The sequence below is a fragment of the Saccostrea echinata genome, unplaced genomic scaffold, assembly GCF_033153115.1.
Source record: "Saccostrea echinata isolate AGI-Se365-2 ecotype Australia unplaced genomic scaffold, CSIRO_AGI_Sech_v1 ptg000025l, whole genome shotgun sequence".
Classification (NCBI taxonomy): Eukaryota; Metazoa; Mollusca; class Bivalvia; order Ostreida; family Ostreidae; genus Saccostrea; species Saccostrea echinata.
The window spans coordinates 12,150,609-12,169,909 of NW_026889774.1; the positions used below are offsets into that span (position 1 = coordinate 12,150,609).

The 19,301-nt window shown below is 34.2% G+C and overlaps 1 protein-coding gene across 5 annotated transcripts in view; it reads right to left on the reverse strand.

Moving 5' to 3' along the window:
* Positions 1-7,957: 7,957 nt before the first annotated feature.
* LOC133192017 (frizzled-5-like) overlaps positions 7,958-19,301 on the reverse strand; it is a 47,345-nt gene continuing 36,001 nt past the window's right edge. For 4 of the 5 annotated variants that reach the window (XM_061327845.1, XM_061327847.1, XM_061327848.1 and 1 more), the window contains one exon: positions 7,958-11,306. In XM_061327845.1, the coding sequence (XP_061183829.1) occupies positions 8,796-10,571 (1,776 nt within the window). In that variant the 5' untranslated portion in view covers positions 10,572-11,306 and the 3' untranslated portion in view covers positions 7,958-8,795. Of the gene's footprint in view, positions 11,307-16,371; positions 16,508-19,301 lie in introns of those variants that run through there. The other variant, XM_061327849.1, reaches the window with a different exon arrangement.

Below are 19,301 nucleotides of genomic sequence, written 5' to 3' on the forward strand. Positions count from 1 at the left end.
AAATCATGTTTTTTTCAGTGCCATGTTTTTAGCTCTCAAGAATAGCAAAGCCATGATTAGTCATATTGATATGGAAGCATCCTCAGGTAGTGTAGATTCAAGTTTGTTCAAATCATGAACCCCGGGGGTAGGGTGGGGTCACAATGGGGGATCAAAGTTTTACATAGGAATATATAGGTAAAAATCTTTAAAAATCTGCTTCTCAAGAACAGCAAAGCCATGATTGGTCATATTGATCATGATATAGAAGCATCCTCAGGTGGTGTAGATTCAAGTTTGTTCAAATCATGACCCCGGGGGTAGGGTGGGGTCACAATGGGGGATCAAAATTTAACATAGGAATATAAAGGAAAAAATCTTCAAAAATCTTCTTCTCAAGAACAGCAAAGCAATGATTTGTCATATTGATATGGTTGATTGATTGTTGTTTAACGTCCCTCTCGAGAATTTTTCACTCATATGGAGACGCCACCACTTGCCGATGGAGGGCTACAAATTCTGACCTATACTCGGCACTTACGGCCATTGAGCAGTGAGGGATCTTTTTCGTGCCACCGCCTACTGCAACACGGGACCTCGGTTCATACGGTCTAAACCGAAGGACCGGTCTCTACGTTCCACAATGGGATTCGAACCCGCGACGTAAGGATCAACTCCTTACTCCGCGACTCTAGAGCAAAAACTCTAACCACTGCGCCACGCGGGCGACCATATTGATATGGAAGCATCATCAGATAGTGTAGATTCAAGTTTGTTCAATTCATGATCCCCGGGGTTAGGGTGGAGTCACAATGGGGAATCAAATTTTTACACAGGAATATAAAGGAAAAAATCTTTTAAAATCTTCTCAAGAACAGCAAAAGGCTTGTTTAGTCATATTGATATGGAAGCATTCTCAGGTAGTGTAGGTTCAAGTTTGTTCAAATGATGATCCCTAGGGGTAGGGAGGGGCCACAATGGGGAATCAAAGTTCTACATAGGAATATATAGAAAAAAAATCTTTAAAAATATTTTCAAGAACAACAAAGCCATGTTAAGTAATATTGATATTGAAGCATTTTCATGTATGTTGATTCAAGTTTGTTCAAATCATGACCCCTGGGAGTAGGGTGGGACCACAATGGGGGATCAAAGTTTTACATAGGAATATAAAGGGAAGAAACTTGAAAAATCTTCTCAAGAACAGCAAAGTCATGATTAGTCACATTGATATGGAAGCATTCTCAGGTAGTGTAGCATCAAGTTTCTTCAAATGATTACCCCTCCCCTCCCCCCCACCCCAGGGGTGATGGGGTCACAATGGGGGATCAAATTTCTGCATTGGAATATTTAGGCAAAAATATTCTTCTCAGTGGAAAAGCCATGTTTAGTCATATTGTTATGGAAGCATCCTCAGGTAGTGTAGATTCAAGTTTGTTCAAATGATGACCCCCCCTTGGGGGGGGTATGGAGGGGCCACAATGGGGGATCAAATTTTTATAAAGGAATATATAGGAAAAAATCTTTAAAAATCTTCTGCTCAAAAACAGCAAAGCCATTTGTTATATTGATATGGAAGCATCCTCAGTTTAAAATTCAAGTCCCCCCCCCCACCTGTAAACTTTTCAATACTGAACTGATATGTGCTTTTTCCTAGCTAATGTGCTCAGGTGAGCGATGTGGCCCATGGGCCTCTTGTTTACACAATGATGTTATATATCCATTTTTTATATTATTCTTATCCTTTGTTGTTGGTCATTTTGTACATTATTAACAAGCAATTGATTGTATTGTTAATTAAAAATAAAAGCTAAATCCCTTTGTTATCCGTACATAGTCCATTACCGAATCTTTTTCAAAATAATTATGCATTCACTTTTTTTTTTTGTCGACAGTTTTTAGGAAGATTTATGATATACATCTTTATTGTTACGTGTTTAACAGTCCTAAAGTCCAGAATTTTTAAATGGTCGTAATCCGCTCTTGAAGATGTCAGGGAACCGCGCTGTTGACATAGTCCCCATTGTGAACTATATTTCCTGAACGGACAGCCCGGGTTTCCTGGCTCATTAGTTGCCCCTATCGATAGCCTATGTACACTCGATATTCATCAAACATTGGCGAGGACTAATCTCCGTAAAATCACCTATTGTACACACGAAATCATTGAAATTTCAATTGGCAAACACAAAAGTTAAACAGTTTGTGGACAAGTGAACGATTTTGAGGATGTGGTTCAACTAGTACTCAAACATCGAGATAGAAAAGGATACCAGTTAAAGAGCGAAACGTCAGCAAATACACATGTATATGCATAAATCATTCGAAACTATTTTATATCTACTTTTTGTTTAATTAAATAATATAAATAATTTTATTTTATTTAATCTCAAGAGAGAGAACATATCATTTTTGAAAAGATATTTTTATCATTTGTTTTATTTAATTTGTTTTATTATTAACTGTACTTTAAATTTACTGAAACGGAGTATGAATTCGGTTAATTTGACAGTCAGTTAATGAATTTTGAAACGAAAATATAGTTGCTTTTCGTTATTTACTTAAAACTCGTCGATTAAATGTAGACACGCTGTACCGAAAATTAATGAAATAAAGCATTGACAGATAAATGCAATCTGAATTGTGCAGACATTCTTTTTTGCAGAGATTTTTAAGAAAGATTAGTATAGACACAAACGTTAAAACATTAGCTCCATCAGTGCCATGACAAATTCGTGACATGCTCTGGGTGGAAATGTTTATGTACTTGCCAACGAAAGACTGATGAAGCAAGGGGAACTCTAAACCACAAAATGTAGATTTTTCAATATTATTATTATTACTGGTATCTAGAAACTTGATCGCTATGGTTTTTTTCTTCAGTAATTAATATAAAAAATGGAGAAGTTGTATAAAGAAAAATACCACACACATTTATGATAACTATGTGCGATTTAGGGGATCAAGTGCGTTTCATAAATTCAACTGTAAATATTTTTTGCAATTAAGAGATAATGCAATGTAAACTTTTCTAGTCTGAATACAAAATGTGAAAGGAAAGAACATTACAATGCTGGAGGGAAAGATTTAACAATGTGCTGCGCTAAAAGTCGACGCTACTTTCAGGATTTGCAACGAAAACTGTCGCACCGATTTTTTTTTTTAATTCTGAACGAAAGAGTGTATTTAAAACCCTCTGGATATTTAAGAATTTAGGCTACTTAGGTAAAACATATAATGAATATCAATGTATATTAGTCAAATAGGAAGACTTAAACCGCTTAGCGGTCCACAGAATGAAAAGGTATAATAAAAGGGACCTCTTATTCCGGGGCTCATTCCTTGTGCTCATTGTGTTTCAGGGAACGACTTGGCGTAATTGGACGGGTTTAAAGTAGCGGTGGCAGAACTTGTCAAGATGTCACCCTAAGTTGTTTACATTCATTTTTACATATGTTCTTAATTCAGCCTTACTTATACCCAGTTTTACTTTAAACAACAGGTGACATCTTGAAGAACCAATCACCGGCCCATTGGAGAATTTTAAAATGGGACTTAAAAGCTTAGTTAAAAAAATCGATGGAAATTTTAAAGGTCAAGTAAATATAATTATCCAGTAGTTTTTGAATTTTGAAGTTTACAAGAATTTTTTACGGCAATATTTTTATCATAGCAATTTTCTTCTTTTTTCATAAATATTTGGGAAATGCATGAATTGGAGTCTTCTTTTAGCCATTTTAAACTCTGTATATTGAAAACAAGAGGAGTGTGCTTATTCTACATGTACATGTATCATTTTTCGTAAGCAATTTTTTAAGTCATTGATGAGATCTGTTTAAATTCTCTTAAAAATCGCTTTGCCCGCATCTTTAAGAACGTGTAGCACCTTATTAAAGATTTAAAGTTTTTAATTTTGAAATTGATTTCATTCCCAGATAAAAACTGTTTTTGTTTTAAATATTTCTGATGCGCCAATGATTTATAGGTTGATGAATTTTGGTGTTAAAGGAACATGAAAGAGCTTTTTAAGGACTTGGCTGCTAGTCATGCGCGGATCTAGAGGGGAGTCGGGGGGTCAGGACCCCCCCCCCCCCCCCCCCCCCGATATTTGCAGAGTTATAAAAAAGTATATTTTGCTTGTCAAGACATTTTCTTGATTTAATACGTTTGGGATGGGATTTAGGTTTTGTTCGTTTGTGTCTTTGTTTGTTTTTGTTTTGTTTGGTTTTTTTTTCTTGTCAAGAAATTTTTGGGTTAGAATTTTTTTTTTTTTTGACTGGGATGGACCTCCTCTGGAAAAAATTCCAGGATCCGCGCCTGCTAGTTTCTTATTAAGTGCTTTTAATTACAGAAAGGTCTAGGTATAGAAATGGGGGGGGGGGATAAGTCCCAATAGAACGAAATATATTTGTTTTTAAATTAAAAGCGAATGCATATACCGTTTTTAAATTTCACAAAATGACTTTTCCTTCAAAGGTACAGATAACAGAAAGAAGGTTTGATTGTTATCCTGCTTCTAGGGAATCTAGAAATTCCTTCATAAAAATGAAAACCGTTCTCCCTAAAAAAAATCCCACATTATTTATTTTTTTTAATATACTTAATGTAGTTGAAACAGGGTTGGAAATGGAGGAGGGGGATGGTTCAATCCTCTCTCTTTTACGCATTGTTTATATTGATCATAGACAATAGCAAATACATATAGCACTGAAAAATATGTCTTCTACTGGACATTTGATAAAATCTCGATAAACTTACAATAGGAACTATCCAGGATCCGCCCCTCTGTAGTGAATATTTGCAAGTAAAATGTAATAATAATATGATAAAGTATATGCACGATATTGGTACATAATTTTCGACGATATTTGTGTCAGACCGGCACGCGGTGCAAAGACAACAAGTTAATTTGTTACAGGGGGCTCCAGTGATTTGGCACCACAACAGCGTGTCATTAATGATGACACATATAATGGCATATCTTCTCCCTGTATAGCGCTGATAAATGCATACGTCATCATTTCCACACGATAGAAATGTATCTTATGATATGTTAATAAATTACAGAATGTACAAAATTCTTGTCCTGCCGATGTCAAAGGTATTTCTGTAGAAAACATCTGTATTGTTGTGGGATATTGTAAGAGATCATTTATACACGTTGTTAAGTGTAGTTTCTTGTACATAATGACATTTCATCTCTTGATATCTATTATCGCTGTTATTTACTTCATAAAAACTAGTCGAATTTATTATCCAAAAACTAGAATATCTTTCTCGGTTGGCATAAACTAAACTCCTGAAAATGAAGGGCTGGCTGAAAAAAAAGTAATATTGCTATCATTAGTGTTTTAGCTGATTCTATGATGTTCAGAGCACAAGTATTGAAATTATATTTATTTTAGAAACTGTTCGTATATGTATATATATATATATATATATATATATATATATATATATATATATATATATATATATATATATATATATAGCTTATCCCTATTTTCTCTTCAAGGTTCGACACATAGACGTCATTATTCATATACTTATTCAAGCTGATAATTTGAAATTGTATTGAATATTTTCTGGATTCATTCCATTTAGTCAATTACACGATTTCATTTATTAACTGTTAAAGTTTTATTTAACTGTTAAAATTCACGGTATTTTTTCTTCATTTATTTACTTATGATTTCGTAGGTATGTCTCATTCCGTTTGTTAAGTTGTGTGTTGTTTTTGTTGGTTAGTTTGCATATTTAACGCTCATTTCAATTTAACATTTTATAACACATTTTGATGTTTCTGCTCTTACAAATATAGGATTACATTTTATGAAAAATCTGTCTCTAAGACTGCAGTGTGGTATTGATTTTTTTTTTCTGTACAATATATTACAAATAGATTGGCATATTAAAAAGGATAGATGTACCATTTTGTAAATTTCGATTTTACTGAGTGAAGGTAATTGCAAAATTTACAACATAACAATTTTGCATTTTCCTCCATCCATAATTTTTTTTATATTTTAAATTGTGAATGTACTGGTTGGTGGTAAATACAAAATTTACAAAATGATTTGTTGTTATTTTGTACTTACTTCAACCTAGTAAATTCAAAATTTATGACATGAAAGATGTTAAAATTTCTGACTTCAGACAAAATAAATTTATGTAACAGCAACAACGAAAAAGAAGAAAATATAATATGCATGCTCCTACCATTTCACCGCGTGTCAAATATCGATAATTATTTACCACCCAAGTTTCCAAAAACTCTATGGTAAATTGACATGCGTTTTCGAATACATCGTTATTGGTTAAAAAAAAAATAATTATCTAATCCAATGCTTCATGGGTACTGGGGTATAGAGATTGACATAAACCATTACTTTACTCATGTTACACCCTAGAGAACTACATCTGCATGTGTGGCACATCCGGAATGGTGCGTTCATTATTTCGCTCTTGTTCTTTTGTAAATGAGAGATATAGGGTTACTTTATCAACAGTAAGAGTTCAGAAAATATCGGTAGGTTTTCGCACTCCTCGTACATATTGCACATGGTGTGTATTCCGGAATTGTGTATCATTTGTAAACTTGGTTTTTATGGTTCGATTAGCAATTGAGATATACACGAACGACCCCCAAAGAATTGAAGAGTACATACACTGAGTTCGTCTCAGTTCTCAAGACAGGGTTGTTTTTTCTTCCGAACGGAAAGCTTCGCTGTAATTTTGAACGTGCCAGTCGCAATCATTTTTAGTACACATCTATTATACAATTAGTACTTTACAAAACACATTTATTTTTCAGCGTTCGTTTAAGAAAATCGGTTTTAAATTGAACATTTGTTTCAGAAATATATGATTCTACAAATAATTTACTTTTTTACTGAATCTTTTTTGTTTTAGATGAATGTGCACAAATTCTAAACCCAACAACCGTCATTCTGCAAATTCCGCTAACTTAAAAAAATTCCATAATTTAGAGAAATGTACAAGGATATATGCATTCTCTCTACTTTTAAAACTTGTTTATAACCAATATCTTATTGAAAATAAAACTAGGTTATGCTTTCTTTTTGGAATTTTGGAATTTCTATATTAATCTGTTAATCAACCTTGTTTAGTTTGTATATAATGAATTTTATGTAAAATGTTTGAAATCTACAGCCACATATTTATCATTTTGTGGTGTACCTAACACCGTTACTAATATCAGCATTTATACTTAGAAACTTTAATATTATGTAATGAGCAAATTCTAACGGAAGTAAGAAATCTCACACAAAGCCACTCTCAAATAAAACGGGGAGAAAGCCTTTACCAGTAATTTTTTTAATTTCATTTTTCATATTGATGATCCTGCGGGCGAGAAAAATTTCATTTAAGACATTTACAATCCATTACATTGAAAATTTCACTTCTATCTTGCTCAATATATTGACATAAATTTCATATTGAAATCAAACACGGATTTGTGAGGATAAGCTCTTTTGCCAATATTAAACACTGGCTGTTTGTACGCGGATTTTCTCTGTGCACCATTTGCTTTTCACGTCCAAATTAAAGTCCCTAGACCCCCATATTCAACACAGACAACAGGACTATGTTAACAGCGAAGCCTTTAGCTTATTGACAATTTTCGTAATAAAATATCAAGTATTTAATAAATCATTATCCAACCCTGAAAAAAAATCTGAGTCGTTTGCACATTTATTTCCAGATACACAAATATGACTAGCTTCATGATGCACAGGCAAAACGAACTATAGATTGAAATTTTCAATTATGTTAAAAAACAAAACATATAGTCTAATTTTTAAGAAATACTATACGAAAGTTAAAAAAAAAAATACATCTAATTCCAATCATTAAAGCACCATTAACAGACTGCATGACATAATTTTTTGTTTTATTATTAATTTTAGTTATTAAGATTTTCTCGCAATATACTTAAAGAAAATAAATCGAAGTATTTTGACCATCATTTTGAATCTTTATTTCTTGCACAAGGTTGAAATATATAGCACCTTAATGAAAATTATGGCAAAAATTTGATTCTAGATTCTTAGATTACATTTTTTTTCTGATTGTCTCTATTTTACACAGTACTTGTAAATTTTACATATTTGTACACTTTACATAAAAGATTGGCATAATTTCGTAAAACAATACCAACAATGACAAATGAGTATTTTACAACATATGTACAAAATATAAATAATATTACATAAAAAGCACTGGGGAAGTCATGAAATTAAATGCGAACAGGGCATTTTTGAACATACATAATTCACATCTGCAAGCAACTAACATGACATGCTGTAGAAAAGTTCTAATGAATTCGACTTTTAATTGTAATAATATTTTCACTTAACAAGGTGAAAAAATTCCCTTGGGGTAAACATTTATCATCATTTGACAGTTAATCATTTGTAAACATATTAATGAAAATTAGAGATCAATTAACCGATAGACTATTAGAAATTTAACATGCCATAAACTGACAAGTGAAATTATACAAAATATTTTGCTAGAGGATTAACTTTATCATAGATAATAATCTCGCTCCTTCCAGCTGAAATATCGAAAACAAGAATACTTTGACATGTAAGCCCCGATTTGTCGCATCCGAATTCCTACAGACATTGAATTTTTCAGAAAAAGAACATATATCATATCACATTCACATACTTTTTCTTTCTCATTTACATACTGGTACGCTCATAATCTTCGCTTTTTTTCAAAATCATTTCAATTTCAACAGTTCATTTTACCCTATGTTTCTTATCGGAGTATTCCACTTAATAAGTTCACACCTGACTTAAAGGAAGAGGTTTAACACCCGGGTATGTGGAATTAGTTGCTGGTTTTGAAAAACGAGAATTAAAGCTTGTATTGTCACGTCTACAACAGGGTCCATTGAAAAGTCTCTTCCAGGAATCGACCGTTTTCCCAGTCCAGATCCAGAACCCGGATGTGATTCCCACAACTAAACACATAAAGTATTTCAACATAAACACAGAATAGTCAGGCTTTGATTCACTTCCCTCACACGGGCAGTTTTTACTTCTCTCCCATTTTTGTTTGAGAGTCAGTTCGTAGATATAACAACCAATTACAATTGTCGCTGGCACGGTATAAAGAACGGAAAAAACTCCAATTCGAATCATGAGTTTTTCCAATTTGTCTGTGGTTGTCCTTCCTTGCTGTTTGATCACATTTCTAATTCGGAATAATGACACAAAACCTGCCACTAAGAAGGAAGTCCCAATAATCAAATAAACGAACAGAGGTGCTACAACGAACCAGCGCAAGTTATCCAAGTTTTGATTTCCAACGGAACATATTCCGGAAATAGCATCCCCATCCACTGAGGATTTGGCGAGCACTACAATACTTTTCACTGACGGAATGAGCCAGGCGGCAAGATGAAAATACTGGGAATAACTGGCAATGGCCTCCTGTCCCCATTTCAAACCAGCTGACAGAAACCAAGTGAAGGACAAAATAACCCACCAAATGGAGGAAGCCATCCCGAAAAAATACACCAGAAGAAATACGACTGTGCACAAAGCAGGTCCGGTGGTTTCATATCGGATAACATTTTTATTGCACGCTACAGCTTCATGTCCTGCGATCAGTCGAATAATATACCCGACACTCACCATGAAATAGCAGACACTGAGAAAGACTATGGGTCTCTCGGGATACTTAAAACGTTCAGTATCCACCAGAAAAGTTAGTACAGTCATTGAAGTTGAAATGCAGCACAGAATGGACCACAAACCTACCCAGAATGTCGCGAATGTCATTTCGTCAGGAGTAAAATAAGGACTTGTGCAGTTAACAGCACAGTTCTCGAAGCCTCCGGTAGATATTTTGTTGTAAAATGCATTCGTTTCATCAAGATGAGCCATTCTGCATTTGCAGTCACAGTGTCTGTTTAACCCGGGAGGAATGACATAGTTTTGGTCTATGGGATCGTAGGGTCTAGGTATAGGTATATCGGGTCTGTTTGGGTTTTGCTTATTAATTCCTTGGTTTGGTTTCTTCTTTCTTGGGTGGACCGGTTTATTATGATTGTCAGGATGCTCTTTCTTTGGTGGAGAGGCAGTGGATTCCGTCTGATTATGGTCCATGCACAGTTTTCCACTTCCAAAAACAGGTAAATTCTCACATTTCATTCTTTCGGGCCATTCGAATCCGTACTGAGCCATAAGCGGAGCACATCCAGACTTGGCTCTCTCGCAGACGGATCGACATGCTGGTAAGGGATGTTTGTAATCCGGAATACATATCGGAGTATACATGCTGCACAGGAAGAGTTTTAGATCCGGTGAGCAATGGATTTCGACAAGAGGCCAGAACTGGTGGACTTCTAATCCAGCCTCTTCTTGTGTCTCGTGATTAAACTGATTTGGCATGTAGGTCAGATTATATCCAATACCCTTACACATCGGGATCGTGATTTCTTGACATCTTCGCTCCTCTTCTGCCTCGACCGAGCAGATGTTGACATACAAGAAAAATGTGAAAGTTAATACGAAAAACAAATAGTCAACAAACTTATTGCAGACCGCCATCATTCCCTCTGTAAAGTTTATATACACTAATAGCTACCGGCGATACAAGGCATTATATCCTAAATCTTAACTTCTTGCTTTCTCATCAACTTGTGCGTAATTAATGAATAACGCGTGCCATTGATTAGTTCTGTACTATCCACAACACAGAGAAATTATCGACAATTGTTGCACAGGTCGAAGTTTGTTTTTTGTTGATGTATATAAAACAGAAAGCACAAAGAAATTCGTCCCTCCTTCTTGTCAATGAGTGAATGGCTAACTTAATATTAAATGTCTTGTTTTCACATGCGACGTGCTAAAAATCCTCTTATGACACACTAACGGATTAGTTCGCTTTTCAATAATGTACCCGCAATGGTTTCTAAGTCCCGTTTTGACACACAGAATTCAGCTTTATCCTCTTAATCACTGCAGTGTTCCGCAAAAAAACACAAGATAATGAAATTTAAATCTTTTTTTCAGCAGAGGCACTGTTTCTAAACCTCTCTTGGTCAAGTCACTGGGAAATTTTCGTGATAACAAAAAACTTATTGCATGTACACATGTCAGATATGATCAAATTTTTCAGTTTACTTTGGATAAACGTGTTTTATTCATTGCCCTATGAGATGACGCACGTCCATCAAATTTCCGCCAGCCAATCGTTAGTCGGGTAGCAGAGATGTCATAATTATCGTGGCTCCGCCTTCCTCATTAAGATGAAATTTTACGCTTCAAGCTTTTAAGTAAATGGACCTGAAAATACAAAATATTAAATATCAATTGTGCAACTAGAACAAACCAATGGAACAGAACACCATATGTGTATATGAAATAAGAAAAAAAAAGAATTTAACCAGTATCTCAAGTCAATTTTACCGAATACAAAAATAGCCTTAATTGTTGAAAGTTCAAACCAAGCAAATATAGGCGATCATGTCACTTGAAATATTTACCAAAAGTCTCAGCAGGATTTCGGAACCCTATTTATCAAATATGTTTACATTAGACAAAATTTGTATGTTTGGAAAAGTTTTAAAGAGGAAAATTTGCTGTCATATTTCAAGCTCCATACATTGACCGAAACAAAGGAATTGTTTGGCTTTAAATTTGTTTAACCCCTCCGTCTTAGCCAGTATTGTATGAGTGTTTTGTACATCATATAGAACGACACATGCTATTCTGATCACTATTTCAATGATTTAATGAGATTTTTTTCACTTTAGGTTCAAGCAAGTACGGTTTAATTTTTTTTCTCTTCAAATTATTTAATGTCGGTCTGTCTCCACGTCCTGGACTACCCTAACGTATCCTCCTGTCTTGTTTTAAGACAAGGTAAACATAATAAATACGGACGTTAAATAGCCACTTATTTGTCAGGGATTTCATCCAAAACTTGCAAGGAACAGCCGCAATTAAGTTTGAATGACCGTACCATGACATGAAACGGACGAACTTAAAATAATGGAAATGTTTTTTTTAAGTTGTCTTGCTGAAATTTATACATTTCTTACAAGTAGTTTATCTACTCAAGATTCATGGACATCAGTTTGATATCTTGTAATGCGATGAAAAGAAAGCATTTTGCATTTATTTTCTTAAAATCGACATGCAATATTAGTTTCTTAAGCTATAACGTTCATCTAAATACTCTATAAACTGCACAGACTAGCCCCCCCCCCCCCCCTTCCGAAACCAATACTGCATATTTTGTACCGAGTCCTCTTTAAAAGTCTACCTACAGAAATCCCTCTAAAAATGAGAGTGCATCGGTATTGCCTCTGCTAGAACCAAGGTTAAGAGTTTTCTACATGGCGAGATAGAAGGTACTATAGAGACGGACATTTGCCTCCTTACCAAGGCGGTGGACAACAGCTCGATGGGGATCCAGCGGTAATTAGTCTAATTGGGGCTCACCCTTTGTCAAGACGCACTAACAAGTGCATTGTTGGAAACTGTACAAAACATCTCTGTAGTACTTCGGACACAAGGCCACAGAAATGTGGTTGCTGGAGCGGAGAAATTTTCTGAATTTGGAAAAGAATTCAACACTCTATCTGCGCGAGATGGCAGAATTCCCGCAAATGACTTTATTCGGAAATGCTGGGGTTGACCCACTATGTATGGTCATTACAATTCATTATTTTGAATTAATTTATGGTATATTTCATTACTCATCGTTTGTGTACAATAAATGTATAATAATCATAAATACGTCTTTAAGTACAGAAAAAAGAGAGTTCATCTTGAAAGCAAGCCAAGCCCAAAGCGCAATGTTTTAATGAATCTTAGACATCATCTTTGTATTACTAAATGTATTACTGTTGTGATGAATAGCTTGAATTTTTTTTTTAATACAAGATGACATTTATTACACGATGAAAAGTTGTTTGCACGCGTACGAACATGGCCGACCCCTTGACAAACATTTTATATATCCACAAAGCTCCTAATTACATAAATTCTGTTTAAAATATCTGACACTTGCGTAAATGTATGAATTACAAAAAATACGGGTAAAAAGGTACAAGAATTTTATCAAAGTTTGTAGGATAAGTTTTTCACAATTTTTGCGTAACTGTTATCGAAAATTAAGCCAATTTTTGTCACCCCATGTTGTAAATGTTCACGGTCTTAGCACGTATGAGCAGCCACCCCATGGAGCTCAACATTATTCATAATGCGTGTCAATGAGGGCAATCTAATTAACCTTTATACAATTAACAAGATCTGTAAATAACTAGATTACCAGTTCTTTAATTTATCTGCTTAATATTTGTATTTAAAAATATTTCCAAAAAACACTAGTTTGTATTTTTGTAATTGTGTAACGTTACCTTATAAATATGTTTGCCAACAGAGTCTAATGAGCCGATTAGGTGGATCTTTTCCATCAGATTAAGATAATTCTTTATTTGTCCTATAGTGATTATCATTGTGACACAAATGTTCCCGTTGTGGACTCTTCTTGTCTTTATTTAGTCCAAACTAGTCCATAAATATTACATAACGACCCCAAACCAATTGTGCTGATAACAAATTAAGACAACGTCAAATCTATAAGCTTAGGGATACTATATCATTAGAAAAATTATTGAATATGTTCAATAGATATAGAGGCAAAAAACTTTTAAAAAATGGGGGAGGGAATCAATTTGCCCTAACGTATACAAATGACATTCAACAGTAAACCAAATTAGAATTAATTCTCAGATTTTATGCATTTTGGACAAAGTTACTCAAAATTTGACCTCTTTAATTTAAATCTAAATACCAACTGTCTTCAACAATTTTCTCATAAATCATATTTTGTTATACAAAAAAATAATGATAAATTATGAAACATACATAAACTTGAAACATTTATAAATTATCTCATATCCAAACAGAATCCCTCCTGAATTATCCCTAGATCTAGATTTTCCATTTAAATTTCTTTGGCTTGATTTTTTTTCTTATTTTTTTTTTTAACTAGACCCCATTTACACACAAAAAAAAAATCTCGTACAAATAAAAATCAATGAAGCCATTTATCAAGCATAAACAAAGGGATGGGCAAACACATTAAAATGTTTCATAATGGGGCTTAAGACCGATCCGATAAAATATTAAGAAGGTCGGGAGGATTCCTGCTATCTCGACTTAGTGTATCTTTGGGTATACCAGTGCAGATAAGATAGAGCTGAGAAATGGGTTTGTTTAGATTTTACCCACAAACTTGAACATGTCCGATCTTTTAGAAATGACCAACTTTCTGGTTGGCCAATATTGAAAGTTTTTTTTTTAATTCTGGAACTCTTACATGATAAATGTTTAAAAATATGAAAAAAGTAAAGAAATAGCAAGAAGAAAATTAATGTGAAATCAGACACTTCAGGTTTTATTATTATCTAAAAATATAATCAAAATTGTCAAAGAAAGGGTTTAATTTGCTAATAAATGCACGGTTTTTTATGCATTAAATAAATACATGTAATACATATACCCCCAGAATGGTAATGTTCAATAATTAAAATAAATAAATAAATAAATAAACCCAAGAATACTTCCGCATTATTGTGTAGAATACCAACGATAATTTTTACAATTAAAACACTATATATTTTTTTTAACAAATATAATAATATACGACTTACTAAGGAAAACACCGACATATTTATCTTTAAAAAATTATTGCATCGTAATTTTACACTTGAATTGTTCACTTAAAATGCTTTTTTCTTTAGAGCGTACGGATTGATAAGTTTTCTTTTCATCTAGATAAAGATGTTTTTATGAAAAATAAGAATATTAATAAGATTAAGAAGATAAGTAACGGATCTTTACAAAAGTAACCCTGGTACAATAGAATGTTATCATGTACGCCATTGTAGAAAATGAGATTATATTATTAAGCAAAAATGTTTTCTTTGTAATTTACAGTTATAGAGATTGCCCAGTTTTCTTAGGGGAACGATAAGAAACCAAATTTGGCCTTGTTAAAGGTGTTTTTTTTAAAATCTATATTTAACAGCATGTCAAAATAAAACGCAAGAATGGGGAAAACATTATATTATGATGTTGTAAATTTTGAATTTACTAGGGGGAGGTAAATGCAAAATTTACAATTTTGCATTTACCTCCCCCTAGTAAATTCAAAATTTACAACATGATAATATATCAAATCATTGGGAACTATAAGCTAGTAAACAAAGACATATTTTGCCGATTGTGAAAAAAAAATTCTCGGATTCAGACACTCTTTCCCAGCATTCACCGTAAAAGTTTAGAAATTTGATTTTCTTGTCAATTTGATGACATCTGTAAAATTGATAACTACTTCAAGAAATCTCTGCCTAAGTCAGAATGACTCATGTCTCTTCATTACATTGAGAAACAAAAAAGCCCTGAGGAAATAGTGACCAAACTGAAGAACAGTATCGGCAGAAAATTTGGCGTGACACACCACCAAGTCATAATCAGTGACAGGGCCCTCGATTGTAATTAGAAGCTAACGCATCTAAATCTTTGGCCGCAAGAGAAACCAGTTTCTTAACAAATATATCCTAAAAACCAGCTTTTTTTTCAGTGCATGCATTGGACGGATTGGGGCTATTAAGAACATGACATGCATCAGCAAGCACATACTCCTCAGAGCCAAATGAGTGCAATATTTTAATTTTATCCGCCATTTCACGCGCAGCAAAAACTTAAAAAGCTATTTGTAACGTTATTAACTAATCAGCTAGTTCATTAACAAACAGACTTAAAGCCGTGTTTTTTTTTATTTTTATTCAAACAATGTGAAAACGCCTACAGGAAATAAAAGAAGGTAAATATATAAAGAAATTGGATTTTTAAAAAATAAATCATCATCATCGCAGCCCATTTCTCTGCTAAGTTTAGCGATGTACATAAAATTACTATTGTACATTGTACCGTTTTCCGTCTTGGGATGTAGATGATATCTATCTTAACGTGTCAGCCTCTCATTCTTAACATTCCATCCAAAGAAACTCAGGAAAAGTGGACCTGACAGGCTATTGCTTCTGATTATAAGCCTTAATAATCCCTCCTTTATACTCCCCCGCCTTGAAGAGGTGGATATTATAGCGTGTATATATTGGGGGGAAAAACATATACTACAAAAACAGAAAGTGTATACATACAAAGTCAAAAACAAATATCATTAAAAGATAGCATTAAAGAATCCGCTTCTTGCTTCTCCGTCAGAAACTAAGCATTTTATACCAATGACATTAAATTACACTAAGAAACGAATCTTAGTTTAGCTCTCTAAAACCAGCTAATGAATCCTGCAATTTAAACATCATAAAATTACCTTCGCCTAATGACATATGAAAATCCCTGGATGAATAGTCATTCGTTAGCAATTGTCCCTATCCGCGTCTAAGCAGCCGTTCCTCGGGACAGCAGGTTAATAAGAGAAACAGTATCCGGATGCTCGGCATTAATAGACAGATAAAGGTTGATCAGGTGTTTCAATGGGAAACACTCGTCTGCTGTCAGAGAAGAGCAGACGATACCGCCTTCTCCATTAACTGACATTGTTACCCACAATTAACAACATTCATGAGCATGTAGTAATTAATATACGACTGGTAATACTATATATAAGCCTAATGAGAGAGAAAGAGAGGGAAGAGAGAGAGAGAGAGAGAGCAAGCTTCCGTTCCACTCTTCACAATGATAAATTGAGTTTCGATAAAGAAACGATTACTAGAAATCACTCTGATATCAATACAAGCGCTAAACCTCTCTCAATCCGATTGTTCCTGGCATTGTTGACCGACTGTTGAACCTCAGATCCTGGAATTTTTCCCCTGCCCTATTCTTTATAGTGTCTATGTCTTATCTTTTGAAATAAAAAGACATTGCCATTCATATATGCATCGATCCAAGTGCTAGATTTCGTAAGTTGTTTTAGATCGCAACATCTGTCAAAATCGTATTAAAACAAACCCGTGCCAAAGAACATTTCACGCTATTTGTTTTTATTTACGGGGAAATACTTTCCGTATCAACTATCATAACAATTTATTTAGTTGGAAATATCACGAAAACCGGATATTCGGAGCTCTGATTGATATTTTCAACGATTTGACACGTCATCTCAATTTTCCAATCACTGATGCCATCACAGGATAAGACGAATTATCGTCTCATTCGGATTACTGGCAGCACTTGAGCAGACATACAAACACAAGGAACAAACATCTAATATTTTTTAAGTTTACAGTTTATCAACAGTTACAGCAATTTATAAACTCTACCGCAGACATCTACCCGGAGAAGACAGATATCTGTACTACAGGACCGGAAGCTATCAACCGGAAGCTGCATAATTGCTTTCTTTTTCTTTGCAAATACAAGATGTTCATCTCACATAAATATAATTTATTTTCTTTTTAATGCCTTTTTGCATAGAATTCACAACAATTCTAAAGTTACACAAAAATTACTCATAACTAACACTGTATTTCAGCCGAATTACCCGTGAAAGTGTGATTCAAAATCAATGGTATTCGAATATGCAACCAACTATAGGGTTTTTTAACAACTGTGTTTCAATCGAAACTCATTTTGCACTTAGTGTCATGTCGGGTTTCTATAGAATGCATATTACATCATTTATAATTTGCACCAACAAAAGATGTCAGTAACCATTTCCCACTGAGAAGTTAAAAAAGGGCAATAAGATATTCTTTGGAAATATCCAGCGACACAACGAGACAGAAACAATATTAATATTTGTAGAAAGTGTATTTAACTTGCACCTAACAGCAAAGGGCGCTTAAATTTCAATTAAAATCCATTTATGCTTGTATTGACTTCTCATATAGTTCACAGCGAGGGTTTCTCCCCAGATAAAAAGATACACTATTACGAATGCACCCACTTTTTTAACGTGTCAGATTTCGAACCCACTAATAACAAAATCCATTCTGTATTACATACCAAAGTTTACACATGTCATGCGCATAATTTTCAATGGAGGAAATAGTTCTGGACGAGATAAATAGAAATATAATGTGCAATATGGTAAAACACGCAAATGTCATGTGTCAATCAATAGATATCGAGTGATTTCGCTCAGCAGGTGCAGTCCTGGGATTTCTCATTAAGAGTTTAATAATAAGTACAAAAAAGTATATTAAACTGAATAAATAATCAATTTAGCTCTCGGCTCTTTTCGTATTTGCTCTGATGTAATTCCCCTCGTACCTATAAATATAATAATTTCACATTCTATTTCTCTTCTAAACAACATAAAAGGGAGTTAAATTTCATCAATTAGGCTTTCCAGCTTCAAGCAGATCCAATTTACTCGATTAGATCTTATATGGTTGGCCAAAATTGCATTCAGATAGATAGAGAGCCAGACGAGAAATCTGGATCAGCGAAGCCTTCAAGCGAAGACCAAGGCGGAGCACACTTCTCAAGTGTGCTAAACATTTTCCGGAAAAAATGACCAGGGCTGGGATTAGATTGTAGACCCTATTGTCCACGCAAATATCCCTTAATCGGTCTGACCCGTCCAATGTTGTGGGTAACAAAGCGACCGAAGGAAGACACCCGCCGGTTTCCTCACGAGGAATAGGTCACAATCCCTTTAATGATGCTTGAAATATGAGCGAGGGGCAAAAGAGTGTGAAGAATTATTCAAATTTTTTCTTCAATTGGCTAAATCATGCAATGACAAGAAATATTGACAGCCAAATCGCTTTGACAACTTAAGTACCCCCTTGTTTTGGGCAACGCGACTGGATGCTGAATTTTTTCGGGACGAAGTGAATTCCTCTAATTTGACCCCCCGTCTAGTCTTGGTAAACGCTTTCTTCAAAGATATACTTTTAATCCGGTATTGTCATGATTGTGTGTGAATCGAGGGGCCCGCTTATCCCTCGACTAAAATGTTTGAAATCTACTGCTGTGAGATCAAGACCAGAAAAAAAAAACAACACGTGTTTTGCTCAAGTTGGTTTGTTCTAGAATGAATAAACAGCTGCCATTCGTTCGTACCTTATCACTTAAAACAAACAGACTCAAAAATGTCTGCAAACGTGACACTCTGCTCCGTTTCCTGGATTCATTGTTGAACGATCCCGATACAATTTACGTAAAATTGAATGTATATAATTTTTGCAATTCTAAGAACCAGACCTGTATTGTATAGGGTAATAAACTTTTAAAAGAGTGATAAACATATAATGGTTAAACATGAAGTCATATAACTGAGTAGACATCTTG